We start from the raw sequence: 20881 nt of genomic DNA, 5'->3' as shown, positions 1-20881 counted from the left end.
ACTATCCTCTGGCTATGTCTGTGACTGGAGAGGACAAAGTTCCAACAACAAAAAAAAGCAGTATGCGTGGTGAAGTGAGTTGTTGCGCATGCCAGAATGCTGCATTCATTCATGCGTGAGTGTGTGCCCATTGTCGTGCTGCCCTTGTGTGAGGGTTTTGGAGGACATGCTCTGAAATGGGAGCCAGTCTTCCTGTCAGTCATGTGAGCCACTGCTGGGCTAAGCTGGGTCTGTGATAAAGAGTTCACAAAGTGGAGACATCTACAGTACAGTTTACCTCTATAACTTTATAAGAAGTGCCTTTAGAACACTCGGAAGGCCTGACTAGGGTTTCTTAATAAGTGAACCGTCTAGATAACCAGTGGTTGAAAGCTTCACCAACCTTGAGAATGTCATTAAGGAAGACTTGTCTTGTGAGATATAATTAAAGATGTTTTGATGATCCAGACAATACCGCGTTTATAAAGACGACTGGAGAGATGAATATCTCCAAGAGACCCTTGGAACTGTGTATCTGTACCACCATATAGATCTTAAATATGACATAGGATGGAAGTTGGGGAACAAATCCTCCAGCAGAATAAGCTACATTGTTTTCAGTTGGTCTTAATTGCGATTAAGTCAGTAAGTCAGTTCTCTGTAATGGTAGAGTTTGGGTCAAGGTATATTATCATAACACAACCTGAGAGGTAAAAGGACCTGTCCTTGGGTCAGTGAATGATGTGTAAACACTGACACTCCACGGATAACCCACTATTGCACTATTGACAGTAATAACTGAACTAGGTGGACACTTTGTTTTACACCTGTATGCATGTGATGGCAAGGCTAGGACAATGGAATCAGCACCTGGACCTATAATGATCTAGTTACTCAGAGTAGGAGTGGTGACTTACCCTCCTGTCTCTGAGGAGAAGAGAGGAGGAGAGGGGAGAGGAAAACAGTAGAGTAGAGCAGAGTACAGGAAAGCAGAGCAGAGTACAATAGAGTACAGTATAGTAGAGTCCTCATCAAGTACTCGTCAATGATGCAAACTTTTTTTGAAACTTTGAAAAATATTTTTTTTTTCAACCTTTCAAAACAATTTTTTTCTAAACTTCTTTTGACAAATATTTTTTCAACCTTTACCAAACTTTTTTTTAGATACTTTAGAAACTCCTTTTTTAAAAAGGAGAGGGGGGGAATAGACACCCTTCTGGAAGTTTTCACTCCCACCATTTATAATGAATTTTATCATGATTCAGCTTGTCAACCAGCTAATTATTAGTATGCAGGATTAGTGTTGGAAGCAAATCAACAGGCTCTGCTGATAGCTCTCCAGAACAGGATTGGGCAGTCCCGGTGTGTGTGTTAGGAAGGGTATGTTGGTATGGAAGTCATTTTTAGACAACTATCCTGTGTCATTGTGATTGTTACAGACACAGAGGACGATGTAGCAGAGAGCAAGAAAAAGAGATAATTTGATAAATAAAAGAGGGTGAGAGATATAAGACTGATCTTCTGGATCCAACCCTGCTCCTTCCTCCAGTCGGCTCTAAGTGCACTGCTAAGGTTCCCCTCACCTCCTCAGTGTGTGCCAGACAATGCCCTTGCAGCCGACCCAATGTCTTTGACTAGTAACTGTTCCCTACCCTGATTGGCTGAAGAAGGAGGAGTGACTGCACTCCCAGTTGGATGTCTGGCAGGCCAGGCTGCTTCATATGTGACATTGATAGGATTGCTGAAACATCAGGAGGAGAGAAAACAGCCTACTAAAACATACTGCCCAGCTTTGGCTATTCTCAGACTCACTGAAACAGTGCAGACCCCTCTGTGGGATTCTATTGTCTAGAGGGAAACAGGGAGAAAGTCTAAATGGGAATGTTCAAAATGAAGTGCTAACAATGTTAAACTAATGCTCAGTTCTGCTTTCAACATTTACAAAGATCCCCACATCCCTTACTGCAAACTCATTACAACAGTGAGCCACCGAAAACATTATAGGTGCAAGGTGTGTGGGAATAAGGTTTACTCTAAATGTGTCTATGAGGAATAGATTAACAATCTCCTGGCAGGTTTCCATGGTATCTGTACTGTCCTTTTACTGTTACTCTGTTGGTGCAACTGTTTTTTGCTCAACTATATTTGAGGATGTTTGTTCCTCCTGTTGCCTGGGGGATTGTTGGACCTAATTACGCGACTCAAACCCTTCCTCCATCCGACCACACCTGCATGTTATGCCCTGTTGGGGAATTAACCAGGTTGGTTGTCCAAGTGACAAGGTAATGAGTCTAGTTAAGTAGTATGAAATAAATGTCCTCAACTAACTTCTCAAGTTCAATGGGTTGTGGGTTGGAGAAAGAAAAGGGGTGAGAAAGTGACTGCTGAACTCATCTGTTTCTCATGTGCAGAGAAATGCCTCGTCATGCCGCTGTTTTGGCTTGAATATATTATGAGTAGGGGGCTGTTTTTTATTAAGATCTGTGTGCTCACTATGACTTGCAGAAATGTTGGGGAAAATGGTCTTCAGATATGTCTATTCAATCACACATTTTGTTTTATGCCAATGATGATTGCAAACTCTACCTATATCATCACTGTAGTTGAAAACGATACAGATTTTCACATCCAAATGGCGCCATCCAAATACACATCCACAAACTAAAGCTTTCATAGGAAATCCATATAAACGTCTGTTCGAGCGCCACCTGTTGTAATCATGCGACAAACTAATTTGCCTCAAACAAACTGACGTACCCACATGACAATTAAGAATCGAATTAATTTGGACTTATGTTTCAGTGAAGACCGCTCCTCTCACACTTGATTGATCAGAAAAAAGAAAAAGTCAATGGTAAATTAAATACCAGCCTGACTTCAAAGTTAACTAGGTCAGGTCGTCCCTACGAACCTCATATTTGAGCTACACACATTGGCATCCCATCTTCCTCCTCCTCCTCTTCCTCCCGGAACCCTATCAAATTGAGCACCCTGTCAACGTCACGCGCTTTCACTGCTGCAGCCATCCTCGACGTTCCCTCGCCATCCTCTATCTGGACCAAAAGGGATATTCATTCTTAAACACTGCAAACATGTATGTACTTTCTTTGCTCTGATCTATTTTGGGGATTGAAAAATAAGTTAGTGTAGGCGTGCCACGCGCTCATGGTTGTTCGAAATGCAATGGATGAACACAAAGCGCACACCATATTTATGATGTAACCTGTCGCTGGTTTCCAGCTGTAACAATGGTACACGGGGATAGCTTATGTGGAATCTATTTAGATATCCAGTACATTTAGATAATCGCTTTCAATTTGATGCCGCTAGCTAGCATGGGTAACTAACACAATTTAACGTATTCAGCTAGCTAGCTAGTTCACAGCAAGGTTACAAACGGCCATCTTATTCACCAACGTAGTTGCTAATAGAGCAGGCTATACTTTGTAATTATGATGAATTGAATTGCTGGAGGTACTTTCAATATTTTATTTTGTTACTGGTTATTAATTATTTTCCACGTCTCTGGGAGATTTGTTTTGTGAGAGCTGAGTCATCATACAGGAACGTGTATTTGGTCAGTCAGACCAATCGGCAGCATCAAGGACAATGAAAGGTCTCTGCGTAATGGAAATTGAAAACGGAAAGGACTATCTTAATCAAAGAATCGTCAACGGACACACATTTCAGATGTGAAATGTTTGGCAGTCATATTTTAGTTACCTAGAAGATGTGGGATTCAGCGAAGGCTGGGGGGAGACGAGTATGTCACTAACACACACACACACAATTCAATAAAGGATAGGTTGTTTTTGAATGGCACAAAAGATGGCATGGCTGAAAAGATGAAACCACAAAAGCAGGGACAGGGCCTCTTAGGCCTGCTGTCAGGGTATTTGGAATGTAAACTTTTTTTATAGGTAGGTGAGAGAAACGCACATCTGTATAAAATGCACAAGGTTTACATATGTATTCTCTTTTAGAGGTTTAAGCATAATTTAAAAAACTTGACTTGGTGTTTGTAAAAAGCCTCGAAAGAAAGGAAGTTCATATGACCACTACAACCCTAATTCTACTGATGCACTGTTGGCAGTTGGGCTATAGATAGCCTTATTTGTGATTACATAAACAGAGTTGTGTGTGTGTGTGCGTCCTGCACACAGCAGATGGGATATCTAGTGTGTTTGCAGGATTATAGTTTCCACTCTGCCAGAAGAGGGGGCAGGAGGGAGGATTTAAGGGACCAGTGAGCGGTGCATACGAGCAGGAGGGATTGGGCCTTCACACTGTTGCATTAGGAGCGTGACAGTGCATTCTACCTGCATCCTAAATCACACTAGAGGACTCAGGCCAGACAGCTACTCTTGAGGAGCTAGGAATCCAAGATGGCCTCCAGTTGGATTTAGACCTGAAGGCCCAGATCCGTTCAATCATTTGATGGTGTCAGCCTTGGTAGTGGAGTAGATATTTACTTGCAAAATGTTAGATCTTGTTTCCCGATGGGTCGATGCCCTACAGTTTGTTTGGAATGGTGTGAGGTAAGGTATAGAGGTTTTACATTACATTTACATTACATTTAGTCATTTAGCAGACGCTCTTATCCAGAGCGACTTACAGTAAGTACAGGGACATTCCCCCGAGGCAAGTAGGGTGAAGTGCCTTGCCCAAGGACACAACGTCTGTTGGCATGACCGGGAATCGAACTGGAAATCTTTGGATTACTAGCCCGATTCCCTCACCGCTCAGCCACCTGACTCCCCTTATTGACTAGGATGGCAGAAATTGCCCATTTTCTTTGGTCATTTTTCAAGGTTAACTGAAGTGACCACTTCTAGGACCTCCTGAAGTCCATCACAAGATTAAGGATAGTGATTGGCTGGCTATGAGGTTGGGTTTCATAGTAGCCTACTGTTGCTTCAGAAAGCACCGTTGGTGACCTGACCTGGAGTGTAAAACCATTAGACTGAGCCGTGCTCGGGTGTAGGCTTAATTAGAGGCTCGTCTACTTAGACTCCCTCTCTCATCTCCACTTTCACTCTCGGTGTCTCTTTCTCTGCACAGCTTGGATCATGTCGTCTGTCATGCAGAAACTGATCACCCCCCTGGCCAGTGGGCCTGCCGAACTCCCCAGGAACAAGGTGACGGTGGTGGGGGTGGGACAAGTTGGCATGGCCTGTGCCATTAGCATCCTCCTCAGGGTAAGTCTGCTTGCCTGCATCAACGACGAAGACTCTAGCACACTACTGCAACACAACAATTAAACGGTTCTATCACAATGAAACCCTGTCCCCACTGCTAGCGGGTTAGTCCCCCTAACCATCCTTTTTTCCTCTGCACTTCCTCCCCCTGTTCCCCCTACCCTCCTCTCTTCCTGCAGGACCTGGCTGATGAGCTGGCCCTGGTGGATGTGATGGAGGACAGGCTGAAGGGAGAGATGATGGACCTGCAGCATGGCAGCCTCTTCCTCAAGACCTCAAAGATTGTGGCTGACAAAGGTACAGCAGTCTGTCCTTGGGTTGTTTACCAGACCTAGTGAATTGTGACACTCCCAGTTCATGTTCTTACTGACTAGGTGAACTGTGTGTGGTTTTTACGTTTATTGGGAATTAATGATGTGTGTGTGTGTGTGTGTGTCACAGATTACGCAGTGACCGCCAACTCCCGTATTGTGGTGGTGACGGCTGGCGTGCGCCAGCAGGAAGGAGAGAGCAGGCTCAACCTGGTCCAGAGGAACGTTAACGTTTTCAGAGCCATCATCCCTCAGATCATCAAATACAGCCCCAACTGCACCCTCGTGGTCGTCTCCAACCCAGGTACGTGAACACACCCACACAGACAGACTCAAGAACGCACACAATGAAACACACACTTTGTCTTTCACACACTTCATGCCACCAGATCATTGTATTGTCAACCCGGCATCATTCCAGTTCTATCCCACGGGCATACTAGGGTATAGTGTATTGGCAAGGTCATTCACCCCTCCCCCCCCCCTCTCTCTCTCTCTCTTTAATCTGTGGTCCCCTAGTGGACGTTCTGACCTATGTCACCTGGAAGCTCAGCGGCCTGCCCAAGAACCGCGTCATCGGCAGTGGCACCAACCTGGACTCCGCCCGCTTCCGCTACCTGATGGCTGAGCGCCTGGGCATCCACTCTAGCAGCTTCAACGGCTGGATCCTGGGGGAGCACGGAGACTCCAGCGGTGAGCATGCACACGGGGGGGAGGAGGAGGGGGAGGGGTGGAGGAACCCCATGACAGGTTTGGAGGGTGGAGAACATGGGGATGGTGACAAACGATGGGTTTTTGAGGAAGTGACCAAGTGTCCGTCACTCTGCGTGTCGCAGTGCCTGTGTGGAGCGGTGCCAACGTGGCAGGAGTCAACCTGCAGAAGCTCAACCCCGATATCGGCACTGATGGAGACAAGGAGCACTGGAAGCAGACACACAAAGAAGTGGTGGACAGGTACATGTACCCCTAGTCGCCATGCTCCGCCCTCTGGTCCCCTGTTCCATACTACCAGACTGACAGCAGCGCGTTGCGTTGCAGTGCCTACGAGGTGATCAAGCTGAAGGGCTACACCAACTGGGCCATCGGCCTGAGTGTGGCCGACCTGACTGAGAGCCTCGTCAAGAACATGAGCAGGATCCACCCAGTCTCCACCATGGTCAAGGTGAGGGCTTCACACCGAAACCCCCCCCCCCCCACACACACACATTGATGCTAAGGCACGCTGTGTCTGTGTTGTGGATGATTTGACAGCGGTCTTTAGTCAAAGGGAGAGGTGGATTTGAATCGTGAGTTTTTGTGTTGAAATCGAGCCGTAACTGTGGTTGGCAGGACATGTATGGCATCGGTGAGGAGGTGTTCCTGAGCCTGCCCTGCGTGCTGAACAGCAGCGGCGTGGGCAGCGTGGTCAACATGACCCTGAACGACGAGGAGGTGGCCCAGCTCAAGAAGAGCGCCGACACCCTCTGGGGAATCCAGAAGGATCTGAAAGACCTGTAGACCCAAGTCGCGTCAGCGGCGGACGTCACACACTCCCACACGCCTCTCCCAGCACCCCTCTCCCGTCACCTCCCCTCCCCACGTCTGTCCGTCAGTCAGTCCTTCCTCCCTCCTGAGTCTAACATCCTTTCTAGCTAAATAATCTTGACAGGCACCCCTAACACTCCTTACTTTTTCTTCCACAACTGATACTCCTGTCACCCTGACCCCTCCCCCCACACACACACCATCCTCAGTAGGATGATGTGGCCGTCTAGTGAAGTGTAACATTCTGGTTTCGGTGTGACTAGGGTAAGCGTGTATAGCATCCATTACCTGTGGTCTGTTTTCCTGTGTTGCAGCTATTCTACGTACGATCAAATAGAAAGTAGTGTTTGGGCTCCTCCTTTCACTCGTTTGCACTTGAGCACGTTCATTTAACTCCGCCCTGTAGGGATACTAGGACCCTCATCCTCCTGTCTGCTCCCCCGTCGGGAGGGGATGTCCTGGCGGCCGGGGGAAGTGGAGAGACGCCCAGCCCCCGTGTTTCCATGTCTTTGTCAAAGGGAGAGGGCTGAGGTGGATTCGAAATGTCCTCACCTTGAGTTTTTGTTTTGAAAACGAGCTGTCACTGTCATTGGTGTTAAGAATTGTGTTGACAATTGGACGAGTAACTTAATAAATATATGCATACACATGCAATAACATCCTGATGTGAGAATTGTCATTTATTTGGCAGCACGATATTTAGTCACAAAAGCACTGCAACATTGTATGGTTTCTGGCTCTTGCATTAAAAACACAAACTGAATGGTTAACGTTTTCACTGCTGCAACACACATCGTTTCACCGTTATGCTTTCCTCTGATTTTAGAGTGCAACAATTAGAATGAGATAACAGGTATAAAACTTACACAGGAAAAGATGTAATACTTTGTCTGGATATATTTAGAATAGGCCAACAGCCTACAAGGAAAGTGGACAGACACATTTGTTAGACAACCTGATGGAAAATTATTTTCAGGTGGGTACGCCCAGTTCTTTGATATTAAATAAAATTGACAGTTTGATCGGTCTTGTTTTTGTAATGCCGATTTGGGATCTGTAACCATTGTTTCGCTTTCCAAAACGAAGCCCAAACGGATTGAAATTAAATTTACTCCGAGTTAGCCGGTTCTGGCAGATAATCTGTCGTTGGTCTTCTTTCTCTTTTAAAAGGTAACAAAGATTCTGGTCGTCAGGTAAATTAAGCCCCTCAAGCTCTCTTTTTGTCCCCACAGAGCTCCCTCGAACCCTGGCAGGCAGCGAGAGTCCTGGAGGTACAAACAGACGATTAGGCTATAAACATGTTTCACATTAAACAAATTCATATTATACAGTTTGAGCTATTAAAACAGAAATGTACCTGTATTATCTGTCCACTCAGAAGTTCCAAAGCCATTTAGAGACACCCCCAGAGATCCATATTGACGAATACCACAAAACAGGACCAATGCCAAAATCATCATTCTGTCAAAACCCATGTGCTCACTTTTTCACTTCTGACCAGTCTAAACGAGGTGCAGTCATCTACACCAAGCAGTCCTTGTTTTGTCCACGGCAGATGTGTAAACTGCAGTTTTATACCCACCCATAACCCTGTTTTGAACCAGATCGTGAAGGGGTTGGCGATGCGAGGTACACCTGCGCCCCTCCCTCAACATATTACGGCGCTTTCTCCTACTTGGGAGGGAGTGAAATGCATTATTCATACTTCTAGGAAATGTTGACAATTTGCGCGCTGCTGACGGACATAAGAACATGCATTATGTTTTGAATAATGATGTAGTTGTACAAGTGATGCAATGTAGTGAATCCTCCTAGAAAGATACATCTGGAGAATATTTCAAGGAGGCATTTTGTTGGCCGATTGTTAATAATTTTTCATCAGATCATGTCAGTCAATTAATCGAACACAATTTATTTTCATGTGCAAAACCATTAGCGTGTGGGACTTTTCATGTGGTTAGGCTAACCATAACAAAGGACCAATTGTAATTTGTAATTTAGTGTCTGGTAGAAAAATAACAAAGATAGACACCATTCATACGGAACGGTGCGTCACGGTTTTACCTATAGTGCTTGCCTGACTGGAAATGATGTTATGTTCATTAAAAGAATGGGGCCCCACTTAAACAATGATGTTATTCTGTGCATGGCCTGTTATTTTACAAGTAGGCCTACGTTCAAAATGCATTATAGACGGAACAGTTGGATAGTGCTTTGACAAATGGTCGTGGAATTATATTACGTAATCAGTGCGCCGCTGTTTGCTCACCCTGCTACCCGGCACGTTCTCAGCTGGTGGCTTTGCCAAAACCATCACACTGATGTCCGTGGACTTCAGTCCCATGCTCCCATAGAATATCTTTCCCTGTGCAACAGACCAAGGGGTCGAGTTCATTCACTGAGAGGCGAAGAGGAAAGACGGACTGCGACCACATCGGGCCCCTCCAGTCCCACCAACCTGGTATTTCAGCTTGTCCACAGCCCCAGGGCCAGGGAACCTCGCGAGCATCTTAGGTCACTAGGCGCCAGATAGACCACTTCAATCCAACCGCTAACAAGCGGCACCGTTAATGTCTAATTTTTAAAAAGAGCATTCATACGCTTTTAAGGTTTAATGTTGTTAAGGTGTACGTTTGAATAGACAATAGGAGCCCGTACTCGCTGCTGCTAAGATGCCCCTGACTCGATCCTTATCCATGAGTTCCCTGAGCGGCCTTCCCCTGTGGGAGGAGGAAGACCTCCCTGTGGAAGAAATGCTGCTGTTTGAGGTAGCCTGGGAAGTCACCAACAAAGGTGAGGATGAAGGAACATGGCGTCACCACTCAGGGTCGCTATGTGCCGCATTACAGTATACGCAGATATGCATGCACAAGAAATCATTCACAACTTGATTGATCGTACAAAATATGCTGTGAAAGGGATCAGCTGTCCCGTGCTTCTGTAGGTGTTGACTCAGAGGTCAGAGCAGTCAGACATGGATTTATACCCCATACTTTTATGTGAGGAAATGACACACAATGATGGAATAGATGTAGAACGTAGTCAGTTGTAACAATCTCCTGTGGCTTGTCCACACCTGTTTGTTTGATGGGTGGGCTTTGAAACAGACTCCTATCTTTGGCCCCAAAGAGCAAATATTGAAGTACAGTGAGAGTAGCGATAGAATATCTATGACTGAACAGTTAAACATTAAACTGAATAGATACCCAAACTAAAGAAAATACCAGTATTTAGGTTGATCTTGTTAAATATGGGCTACAGAGTTTCATGTCTTGTACAAGTCCTCAGAGTTATCTATAGTTTGGGAGCATTTCTTTTATTTTCAACATATTACAACAGGGTCTGTTTGTGAATCTCTTGTGCAGAATGCAGGCTATTGTTGGCCTATTTTTACTCAGTAACAGTTCACAGGTTATCAAGCCTTCTGACGTCATACACACATTTACAAAGTCCTCCTGACAAACGTTTCAGGGCAGTTGTGTGTGTGCTATTTTCATGTGTAGTTGTGTGTGTTATGTCACACCGACAGATGCCTGTGCTTTTCTTCTCTATAGATTTGTGTTACATGGTCCTACATTCGGTTGTCATTCATTATAAATGGTCAGTTTTATACTTTTATACAGATACAAGTCATACGTATTCATGCGTCTGTGTTTGTGTGTGTGTTTCCATCAGTGGGGGGTATCTACACAGTGATCCAGACCAAGGCTAAGATAACAGTGGATGAATGGGGGGAGAATCTCTTCATGATGGGGCCGTACTATGAGCACAACTTCAAGACCCAGGTGGAGGCATGCGACCCCCCAAACCCCGCCATAAAGAAAGCCATGGACGCGCTCAACACCAACGGCTGCCAGGTACTCGACGGCCTGCTGCCTTTTCACCACTAGATGGCATCAACATCTTGTATTTGGTTATGGAGCTTGCATAAACAGCAGATGAATGTACAATGAGCTAGTGAGGAGTGTGTTTACATAAAAAACAATCCAAATAGGGATAACATTTATAATTATGTATTGATGTTTTGTTTGTATAATAGTTATCTACGCCTATCCTGTTTACATTATGTGGTTGAAACCATAAGTGCAGCCAATCTCTCTGTGTTGACATTGTATTTTTGTGTATTTTCCTCACGTTTACGCCACTGTGTTGGTGTTTACAGGTCCACTTTGGGCGCTGGTTGATAGAGGGCAGCCCTTATGTGATCCTGTTTGACATCGAGTCAGCAGCCTGGAACCTGGACCGCTGGAGGGGGGACCTGTGGGACACCTGTGGTATCGGCATGCCTTTTAACGACCGAGAGGCCAACAACGCGCTCATCTTTGGATCCCTGATAGCCTGGTTCTTCAAAGAGGTACTGTATGTGCAAAGCCTGCTTCTGTTCCAAACACAAATATAGACAGTGGTGTAAGTGCAACATTTTACATTTTCACTTGCAAGCACCTGACCTTTTTAATTGAAAGTTGTATAACAGTTGCAAAAATAATAAAACATACCAATTCCCTGTTGTTGGGTTGTCAGTTGACGGACCAAACAGGGGACATGCCATATGTCATCGCTCACTTCCACGAATGGCAGGCCGGGGCGGGGCTTATTCTCATCCGCTCACGGAGGATCCCCGTGGCAACTGTGTTCACGACACATGCCACTCTGCTGGGCCGGTACCTATGTGCTGGAAATGTGGACTTCTATAACAACCTGGACAAAGTGGGTTTAATCCTTTACTCACACATATCCAGATACCATAATGATGTACTGTAGCTAATAAACTCTCTTTCTCTCCCTCTCTTTCTCTCTCTCTCTCTCTCTCTCTCTCTCTCTCTCTCTCTCTCTCTCTCTCTCTCTCTCTCTCTCTCTCTCTCTCTCTCTCTCTCTCTCTCTCTCTCTCTCCCACACACACACACACACATTTAGTCATTTTAGTCATTTAGCAGACGCTCTTATCCAGAGCGCACACACGCACACACACACACACTGTAGAGAGCTAGTCAGAGTTAGTGAGTGTCAGCCGTGTGGCTGTGCGTCAGGGAGGGTCAGTGGTTACCATACTGCTGTTTGTAATTGGGCCTCTTAGACTCAGTGTAAAGGTCAGCGTGGACCTAAAGGCCATTCACCAGGTTTGAGGGATGATTGACAGCCTCTCGTTAGAGGAGACGAGAGGAATGGAAATGGAAGGATATAAGAGGTAGAATGGGTAAGGAGAGCTAAGGAGGAAGTAGTGCAAAAGAAAGAAGGGAAGGGGGTAAGCCATTCAGTGAATGTCCTTCCATTATAACAGTTGTCTTTTAAATCTATTCAACTACCATCCTGCCATCCCCAGGAACAGTAACACCAGACTAAGATAAATGACAGTCCACACAAAGTTTGATCTAGTGTTTTATCTTGGTTATAAACCTACTATTTTTGGTGCTGTTCTCCTGTCAGAGCAATATAGTAAGTCATTTATGTTGTCTTCTTTAACCCTGTTTCAGTTCAACGTCGACCAGGAGGCTGGGGAGAGGCAAATCTACCACCGCTACTGCCTGGAGAGGGCTGCTGTCCACTGCGCTCACGTGTTCACAACAGTGTCCCAGATCACAGCTGTGGAGGCCAGCCACATGCTGCACAGGAAGCCAGGTGGGGAAGGATTAGTCTGTTACACCTCATCACACCCAGGTGGGGAAGGATTAGTCTGTTACACCTCATCACACCCAGGTGGGGAAGGATTAGTCTGTTACACCTCATCACACCCAGGTGGGGAAGGATTAGTCTGTTACACCTCATCACACCCAGGTGGGGAAGGATTAGTCTGTTACACCTCATCACACCCAGGTGGGGAAGGATTAGTCTGTTACACCTCATCACACCCAGGTGGGGAAGGATTAGTCTGTTACACCTCATCACACCCAGGTGGGGAAGGATTAGTCTGTTACACCTCATCACACCCAGGTGGGGAAGGATTAGTCTGTTTCACCTTATCACATCCAAGTGGGGAAGGATTAGTCTGTTACACCTTATCACATCCAAGTGGGGAAGGATTAGTCTGTTACACCTCATCACACCCAGGTGGGGAAGGATTAGTCTGTTACACCTCATCACACCCAGGTGGGGAAGGATTAGTCTGTTACACCTCATCACATCCAAGTGGGGAAGGATTAGTCTGTTACACCTCATCACACCCAGGTGGGGAAGGATTAGTCTGTTACACCTCATCACACCCAGGTGGGGAAGGATTAGTCTGTTACACCTCATCACACCCAGGTGGGGAAGGATTAGTCTGTTACACCTCATCACATCCAAGTGGGGAAGGATTAGTCTGTTACACCTCATCACACCCAGGTGGGGAAGGATTAGTCTGTTACACCTCATCACACCCAGGTGGGGAAGGGTTAGACTGAGATCCTTCTTTGAAACAAGTGGGTTACAGTGCATGGCTGCTGAGAGATGGAGGGGGTTTGTGTTGTTCTGTGCAGATGTGGTCACCCCCAACGGTTTGAACGTGAAGAAGTTTTCAGCCATGCACGAGTTCCAGAACCTCCACTCCACCAACAAGAACCGGATCCAGGAGTTCATCCGGGGACATTTCTACGGGTCGGTCCTGTTGCTGTCCACAAACACATCTCATGCAGAACAACTCCCTGGATCAAAGAGTACATGCCTACCTCACACGTCCTAGTGTCACTCCAACATTTTGATTGGTCAATCTCATCAAACTGTGTGTGTGTGTTCCGTCTGGCAGCCACCTGGACTTCAACCTGGAGAAGACCCTTAGCTTTTTCATAGCAGGACGCTATGAGTTCTCCAACAAGGGAGCAGACATTTTCCTGGAGTCTCTGTCCAGACTCAACTACCTGCTGAGGGTGAGTCTCACCTCCGTCTCCAGCCTCTCCTCCATGGTCCTGCAGACTGAGGTGGCTGATTGACATTGATTTATGGTGTTACAAGACATCTCTAATCACATACCCCAACCATGTTTTAAAGCTGGTTGTTTGACCTCAGGGGTAAAATGTGGAAACGTGACTCTTGTAGAGCTACCAAACATTGTGCAATTACAGTCTCTTTACAGTTCACCCACTGTAAAGGGTGAACTGGGTCTAGAATGTTCTTTTATTGTTCTGGTTTGCCTTCTTTCCTTTGATTTGCTGTTTATCCCACATTTCATTTAGTCATTTAGCAGTCGCTCTTATCCAGAGCGACTTACAGTAAGTACAGGGACATTCCCCTGAGGCAAGTAGGGTGAAGTGCCTTGCCCAAGGACACAACGTCATTTTGCACGGCCAGGAATTGAACCGGCAACCATCTGATTAATAGCCCGATTTCCTAACCGCTCCGCCATCTGACCCCTATCCCAGGTGCATAAGAGCGATGTGACAGTGGTGGTGTTCTTCATCATGCCAGCGAAGACAAACAACTTCAACGTGGAAACACTGAAGGGACAAGCAGTACGCAAACAACTCTGGTAGGTCCCCAGATCACAAGGTGTTCAGCTAACGTCTTAGCTAGGTTATACTTAGAAGTCTGCACAGTCTTCATATCAGACAGAGACTTTCATCCTCTGTTTACCTTTCTCTCATACGCTGTTCAGAGACTGATAGTCAAACACTCATCTAACAGTCCTGATTGGCTGACCTGGGTCCACCCCTGTGCTCTTGTCCATGTAGGGACACTGCTCACAGTGTGAAGGAGAAGTTTGGGAAGCGACTGTATGAGGCCTTGTTAAAGTAAGTCCATGTAACACCCTACGTCCCTCTGGTGGTCCCCACAGAGTGTCATCTGGTCTGACGGGAGAGTTGTAGCCGGACCTGTCTCTCACTATTATCCCGTAGAGCAAATAAATGACCTTTGGTGTATATCCTAAGTGTTGAAATAGGCTGGGCGTTGATGATGGTTTGTCTATCCTGGTTAGAGTGTGAAGGGATGTGTGTGTATGTGTGCATATGCGTTTTTGTTGAGAAATGTGTGTGTGTGTGTGTGTGTGTGTGTGGATGTGTCTGGAGGCCAGAGGTGAGACTTAGAGTATTTCTATCCCTTTCCCTCTTTCTTATTCTCTCTTTCTCTCTCGCTCTCTCTCTTTCTCACTCAGAGGGGAAATCCCTGACATGAACACTATCCTGGACAGAGATGATTTCACCATCATGAAGAGAGCCATCTTTGCCACACAGGTACACATATATACGAAAATGAAGAAAAGGGTCCTATTTGTGTGTAATGCCAGAAATATGCAATAAGCGACAATCATAGCTTCATTTTTGACAATCGTTTGAATAATGAGTTGCATCCTTGCTTTGTGAAGGCCCTTTAAAATAGGAAATATACATTTAAACACATAACAGCAAGGAATACAAGCAATTCTGAGTTATTCTCATACACTGAGATGAACAAAAGAAGTACATAACCTAGACAACTGTCCTAGTCTGAGACACACAACAACATACAGGGAGCAATCCAACACAGTTTTATTTTATTTTATGAATGAATGAATAGAGAAAGACATTTAAACAGTCAGTGGATCGATGTGAGCTACACCCCAGAGAAGTGATCTATCTTCTCTGGGATGAAGGGGGATTCCCTAGGCCAGAAACACGAATGAGTGCTGGTGAAATGGCCCTCCAGAGTGGGGTTATTTAATGCCTGTCCCAGCGGGCCACTGCTTGATAGATCTGCTCTGTAGCAATGATGCATCACTGGCCCTCGACTAAAGAGACAAGAAAACAGGCCGCCCTCAATTGGATTTGGTTTATGTCAACGTCAATATGTCAGCGTTTGAAAGGGGAGGGGTTATTGACTATAGTACATGTGTACCGTCCTGGGGGAGGAGAGGAAGGGGCCAATGTACATCTGTAGCAGTAGCAGTAGCAGCTCACGTCAGTCTCCTAACCTGCTTTCCGAGATGTATTACCTTTTATCCTTATTCACATGCAAATGGAAGGACGACAAATGTGCTGTTTGCTACCGAGAGGAGAGCTGCTGTGTTTACACCCTCGCGTTACAGTGTGGTGTTAAAGCCTGCTATTGCCCTATACATCTCAATACTGTGCATTAGCATCCAACTGTTCTAACTAGAAACTCAACATGCTCATCTTACACTGGTCTGTTTGGTCCTAAAGTAAGAACTTTTCAGGCGAGAAGACATTAGATATCATTAGCTGCAGTGTTTGGAAGACAGCGATCAATACTTCTGATGCCTGTTTCAAAGAGTTATTAGTCATGGACCAGTAATCCATACACATTGGATGCTTTCTCATTGGTTTCTCTGCTGAAGGAGATTCATGATGAGCTCATAAACACCCACAAGTACCCAAGCATGTCCATTCCGGTCCCCACAAAAACATTTAAAAAGGCCACATGCTCACACACACATGCTTCTACTGTCGCAGAGACACACTCTCCCTCCAGTCACCACTCACAACATGCTGGACGACGCGTCAGACCCCATCCTGGCCAACGTGCGGCGCATCGGCCTCTTCAACTCTCGCACGGACCGCGTCAAGGTACGGCTGGCAGGTTCACGCCTTAATCTCTGTGTGCAGCCTGAAGACGCGACACAGGGAATGACAGTGAGAGCGTGTCATTTCCTCCTCTCAGATAGTATTCCACCCAGAGTTCCTGTCCTCCACCAGTCCCCTGCTGCCTATGGACTACGAGGAGTTTGTACGAGGCTGTCACCTGGGAGTCTTCCCCTCTTACTATGAGCCCTGGGGATACACACCAGGTACACACAGTCATCACACACACACACTCACAGTGGGTGGTGTGTGTTGCTTTGGGTCTTTGAGTTTGCTTGTTGTGGTTGTCTGCGTTCCCAGGTGAGTGCACGGTGATGGGGATACCCAGTGTGACCACCAACCTGTCTGGTTTCGGTTGTTTCATGGAGGACCATGTCTCTGACCCCGCCGCATATGGTACAGACGGAATCATTTGTGTCCATTCAGATGTCTACATATCGTTTTTTAAATATCCTCTTATTGACCATTTTTTATTGACGTGTGCAAAATGGTATTGTTGTTTTCCCCTCTCTCCTCAGGGATCTACATAGTGGACCGACGGTTTCGCTCAGCTGATGAGTCATGCAACCAGCTGACCCAGTTCATGCTCTCCTTCTGTCAGCAGTCCAGACGACAACGCATCATCCAGCGGAACCGCACAGAGAGGCTGTCTGACCTGCTGGACTGGAGGTACCTGGGACGGGTGAGCGCTTCTTCATGCACCTTAACACACACACATGTAAACACACACACTCACACACGCCCTGATGCTCTGTGGGGATGTGTGATTGCAGTTCTACCAGCATGCCCGCCACTTGGCCGTAAGCAGAGCTTTCCCTGACAAGTTCCAGAAGGATCCTCTGGTCCCTCCCCAGGTAGGTGACACAGGATAGGAGAGATCCTGTTCCATCAGACTACTGACACCTGGGATTTGACCCTCATGATGTGACCAGTAATTGATAGTTTAACATTTGGATGCATGATACAACATCAGTCATCAGGCTCCCTCCAGTAATCTCATAAACCCCCTCTGTCCTTTGCTCTCGCACTTGTATAACACACACACACACACACACACCCACGCGTACACACGTACTGCACAATAAATAATATTGTGACATTTTTGTATTATCTGTACCCCGCACAGACTCAGGGATTCCGTTACCCCCGGCCCGCCTCAGTGCCCCCTTCCCCTTCTGCCTCCCTACACTCCACCCCCCACCACAGTGATGAAGACGATGACGAGGACTATGATGAAGATGAAGAGGCAGAGAGAGATAGGCTGAACATTAAAGCGACTTTCTCTCTCAGGGACGTGCTTGAGGGCGAGAAAAAACTGCCAGGAGAGTCTGGCGACTGAGAGGTCAAAGGTCACAGTTGACAAGTCATGCCAGAAGACCTGGGTGTCACACACTCTGGTAATACTATCAGATACCTGTTTGGTTCACCCTCACAGAAAACCCACAGACCTCTGCTTATATTGAGAGATTCATTTATATAAGTAATTTTTCACACTAGATTTAGAAAATTCTAAAATAATTGTGGATTATAGGATATGTAAAAATGTCATGCTTTGATTTTGGACAAACTCAGTCCTTAAAAATCTAAGTGTCTCATCAAAAGCCTGGCAATTTGAACTATACATTTTAAAACACTGAATTGCATCATATCAGTCACCAAAGCTTTTGATGATTTGGGGAATGAGTAACACTGTTTCTATAATAAGCTGTCTTAGACAAGTGTTGCTGTGAATTCCAATTTTTCTTTTTATTAAACAACACATTCAAACATGGTCAGTGTGCCATATTTACAAAACAAATACTTTTTTGTACACACCATTTAAAACATCCAACGACAAAAATAATGGATGCAATCAGATGATGTTTACAAATACAGATGTTTAAGAATCAGAAGATCAGTGTGTCAGAAGTATTCTCTTTTCCAAGCTGGCAGGTCCTGAAAATACATTTCATCCGGGTTTTCGTCAGCTGAAAGGAACAGGAACAGCATTGATTGATTGATGTAGTGACACTATACATTGTTCTGAGATATTTCCTCTCTAAACATTGCGCTCACCTTCTTCCTTGGTCTGTTGGAGGAAGTTCAACAACACAGTGGCTACCTGGTTCACACTAAGCTTCTCAGTGTTCTGACTGCGCGTCTCTGCGAGGAAGACACAAACACACACGCGCGCAGGTGGTGACTGGAATGATCTCACGAAGAAGCAAAGGAACTATTAAAGATCAAGATCCAATGCTTTATATAGTTGTTTTATCCATGCCAGAAATAAATTGTGTTTACCCAAGTGTAATGTGTCATAAACGTCTCCTTCTTTTCGGTCTTCAGATATAAACCGCCTTCCCTCTATAAAAATGTTTTTTTTTAGAACATTAAAGCAGGCCTATATAGGACCCCTAAAGGAATATATTAAGTTGCTGGTGGATGTGGAATAGTTACAGTTGAAGGGAAATTACAGAACATAAAATATAATGCTCAAAAATGTATAAATCAGGGTCAATTTAAGATACATACGAGTCCCCTTGAGATACAACATAGCCTGCGGCGTCCAGTTTCTCCGATGGATATTAATCTTTAATTTGAAAACAAAAAAGGACTGGTCAGAACCGATATGGTTTCTCAATTACAATATCTGGAATCTTTACAATTATTTAAATTACCTTGGGTGCACTCAAAGAATGAGAGATGAACGTTGCCACCAGTAAAAGCGCAAGCGCGTATGCCGTAACAGTCCTCGCACCCTAGGACAGAAGTTGCATTACAGGACGCTTTACTTTGAACAGTTGGTAGCTACAGCACAGGCTGTGGTAAACGTTTTAAGTCGTTATATTTAAAGAAATGTTAGGCTAAGTGGGCACAACCAAAATACAATCACTGCTTCTCACCACTTTATTTATAGGCTATTTAATTAAACATGATACCCCTGTCTATAATATTTACTTAATTTGTAATAGAACATGCGCTTACTTTCATTTCGGAAGAAGTTCTCCTTATCGTTGCTGATCCGTTTCTAAGTCAGTGAAGACGTTCAGTGCCTCGCAAGACGCTACCGCTGTATTTATATCAACAGGGCGGGGAGGCCGTAGCCGAACTCTCCACATATTGGATTATGGATGTCAACAGCAATAGGTCATGCCAATTTGATGAACTGGGGCGAACCCCGATGGCCGCAAAAATGAATGAACCTAGAAAGCAAGTCAATTACTCACCGTAGGCATACATGTGGACCATCATATAACTAAGTAGTAGTAAAATCAGTGGAAATAACTGCACTTTTTTTTGTCTCTAAAGTAATGGATTAAAATAAAAAATGTTGTGCTAATTTAAGTAACACTTGAAGCAGCCGTATGGTAGGCCTAATAAACAATCGGGGTAATTGCTCGGAAATATCGATATGTTTACACCTTGTGCACTGAAGCGCAGACGGATAGCCTGTGCCGGTCGTTTTTTATGAATGGACCTCTGACAGCCTCTCAATGAACGTAGGAGTGTTTTATCAGGAAAACTTCGGGCGTTCCTACGCATCTCATCGAGGTCATCATCCATTAAACTGTGTGTGACATCACTGCAAAAAGGTGGCTCGCAGGGGTTGTTTATGAATCAATCGCTATCATTGGATCCTTATACCATCAACATGTCATGTATTCGGTTTATTGTACTCGTATGGGCCCCAAAAATATGACACAGACAAAAAGTTTTTTGAAGAGTATTTACAAAAGTGCCCGGCAGTTAAACATTGTCAAAGCATTTTCACATCACACCTGACTGTTCAGTATCCTCCATCCAAATAGCTTTAGGCTAAATGCTAAAAGTCAAACAGTAGTCTAATGTTAAAAAAACGCACCCACCACCTTGTCAGTCATCATTATTCAATGAATGAACGATTAGAACTGACTATGTGCCACCTTGTCTTTAAGTGGCACAGCTTTGAGAAAAAACAGAGGAATTTCACCCTCCCAGTTAGAGTTAAAGCACAGGCACCATTACATTACGAGCAGAGCCGGCTGTTGGAATTATCTACAAACGCACCATTCCTACAAAAAAGGAGAAAACCTGTGCTTTACCAATGTAAGTGCTTTGCCGATCTAATCATGTCAGATGATTGAGGTAGGAAAGCTGAACAAAGGCTGCATTTGTAGAGGATAAGAACAAGCTCACCCCTGGGGGATGTCCTGTAGTACACAGCCAGCAGCCCTACACATTCCACAATGCAAAGCTGATCTGATACAGTTCTTAGTTCAGAAGGGCTTCTTTGGAGAGTCAACCCGTTGGGGAGAGCACTGACATGCAGGATGTCTTGCTGGACCCAGGTAACCGGCTTCAGATCCATTGGTAAGTAACAGTGTTCCATGGCAACATAAACGCTTTATTGGGACAGTCAGCCAAT

The 20881-nt window shown here is 45.2% G+C and overlaps 4 protein-coding genes across 4 annotated transcripts; 2 read left to right on the top strand and 2 right to left on the bottom strand.

Annotated features, from left to right (window-relative positions):
* The first annotated feature begins 2906 nt into the window (after positions 1-2906).
* Positions 2907-7671, top strand: ldhba (lactate dehydrogenase Ba). The gene is made up of 8 exons (XM_062482798.1): positions 2907-3073; positions 5041-5177; positions 5357-5474; positions 5619-5792; positions 6008-6181; positions 6325-6442; positions 6527-6650; positions 6818-7671. The coding sequence occupies exons 2-8, from the start codon at positions 5049-5051 to the stop codon at positions 6983-6985; spliced, it is 1005 nt and encodes a 334-aa protein (XP_062338782.1). The 5' UTR covers positions 2907-3073; positions 5041-5048; the 3' UTR covers positions 6986-7671.
* Positions 7672-7696: 25 nt separating this feature from the next.
* Positions 7697-8657, bottom strand: kiss2 (kisspeptin 2). Its single transcript, XM_062482799.1, has 2 exons — positions 8370-8657; positions 7697-8277 (listed from the first exon to the last, which is right to left on the bottom strand). Exons 1-2 carry the CDS (start codon positions 8485-8487, stop codon positions 7985-7987), a joined length of 411 nt encoding a protein of 136 aa, XP_062338783.1. The 5' UTR covers positions 8488-8657; the 3' UTR covers positions 7697-7984.
* A 585-nt stretch (positions 8658-9242) lies between these two features.
* On the top strand, positions 9243-18268 carry gys2 (glycogen synthase 2). Its single transcript, XM_062482550.1, has 16 exons — positions 9243-9805; positions 10688-10869; positions 11175-11366; positions 11534-11719; positions 12484-12628; positions 13465-13582; positions 13731-13851; positions 14344-14450; positions 14653-14712; positions 15075-15153; positions 16369-16482; positions 16577-16703; positions 16798-16893; positions 17016-17179; positions 17271-17351; positions 17624-18268. The coding sequence occupies exons 1-16, from the start codon at positions 9685-9687 to the stop codon at positions 17834-17836; spliced, it is 2106 nt and encodes a 701-aa protein (XP_062338534.1). The 5' UTR covers positions 9243-9684; the 3' UTR covers positions 17837-18268.
* spx (spexin hormone) lies at positions 18225-20047 on the bottom strand. Its single transcript, XM_062482553.1, has 6 exons — positions 19462-20047; positions 19155-19235; positions 19009-19066; positions 18778-18840; positions 18553-18639; positions 18225-18464 (listed from the first exon to the last, which is right to left on the bottom strand). The coding sequence occupies exons 1-6, from the start codon at positions 19465-19467 to the stop codon at positions 18400-18402; spliced, it is 360 nt and encodes a 119-aa protein (XP_062338537.1). The 5' UTR covers positions 19468-20047; the 3' UTR covers positions 18225-18399.
* Between the last annotated feature and the right edge of the window lie 834 nt (positions 20048-20881).

Source organism: Osmerus eperlanus, chromosome 17, assembly GCF_963692335.1.
Source record: "Osmerus eperlanus chromosome 17, fOsmEpe2.1, whole genome shotgun sequence".
Lineage (NCBI taxonomy): Eukaryota > Metazoa > Chordata > Actinopteri > Osmeriformes > Osmeridae > Osmerus > Osmerus eperlanus.
Note: the sequence above shows the minus strand (reverse complement) of the source record. Positions and strands in the feature narration are given on the sequence as shown.

Bases quoted from the DNA above. Each gene is read 5' to 3' on its own strand.
- ldhba (XM_062482798.1), top strand. From the start codon at position 5,049: ATGTCGTCTGTCATGCAGAAACTGATCACCCCCCTGGCCAGTGGGCCT. The intron at 5,178-5,356 runs GTAAGTCTGCTT...CTCTTCCTGCAG, and splicing joins CCATTAGCATCCTCCTCAGG to GACCTGGCTGATGAGCTGGC. The intron at 5,475-5,618 runs GTACAGCAGTCT...TGTGTGTCACAG, and splicing joins AAAGATTGTGGCTGACAAAG to ATTACGCAGTGACCGCCAAC.
- spx (XM_062482553.1), bottom strand. The intron at 18,640-18,777 runs GTAAACACAATT...TCTTCCTCGCAG, and splicing joins TTATGACACATTACACTTGG to AGACGCGCAGTCAGAACACT. The intron at 18,465-18,552 runs GTGAGCGCAATG...TGTTCCTTTCAG, and splicing joins CCAACAGACCAAGGAAGAAG to CTGACGAAAACCCGGATGAA.
- kiss2 (XM_062482799.1), bottom strand. From the start codon at position 8,487: ATGGGTTTTGACAGAATGATGATTTTGGCATTGGTCCTGTTTTGTGGT. The intron at 8,278-8,369 runs GTACATTTCTGT...TTGTACCTCCAG, and splicing joins TGAGTGGACAGATAATACAG to GACTCTCGCTGCCTGCCAGG.
- gys2 (XM_062482550.1), top strand. From the start codon at position 9,685: ATGCCCCTGACTCGATCCTTATCCATGAGTTCCCTGAGCGGCCTTCCC. The intron at 12,629-13,464 runs GTGGGGAAGGAT...TGTTCTGTGCAG, and splicing joins CATGCTGCACAGGAAGCCAG to ATGTGGTCACCCCCAACGGT. The intron at 13,583-13,730 runs GTCGGTCCTGTT...TCCGTCTGGCAG, and splicing joins ATCCGGGGACATTTCTACGG to CCACCTGGACTTCAACCTGG.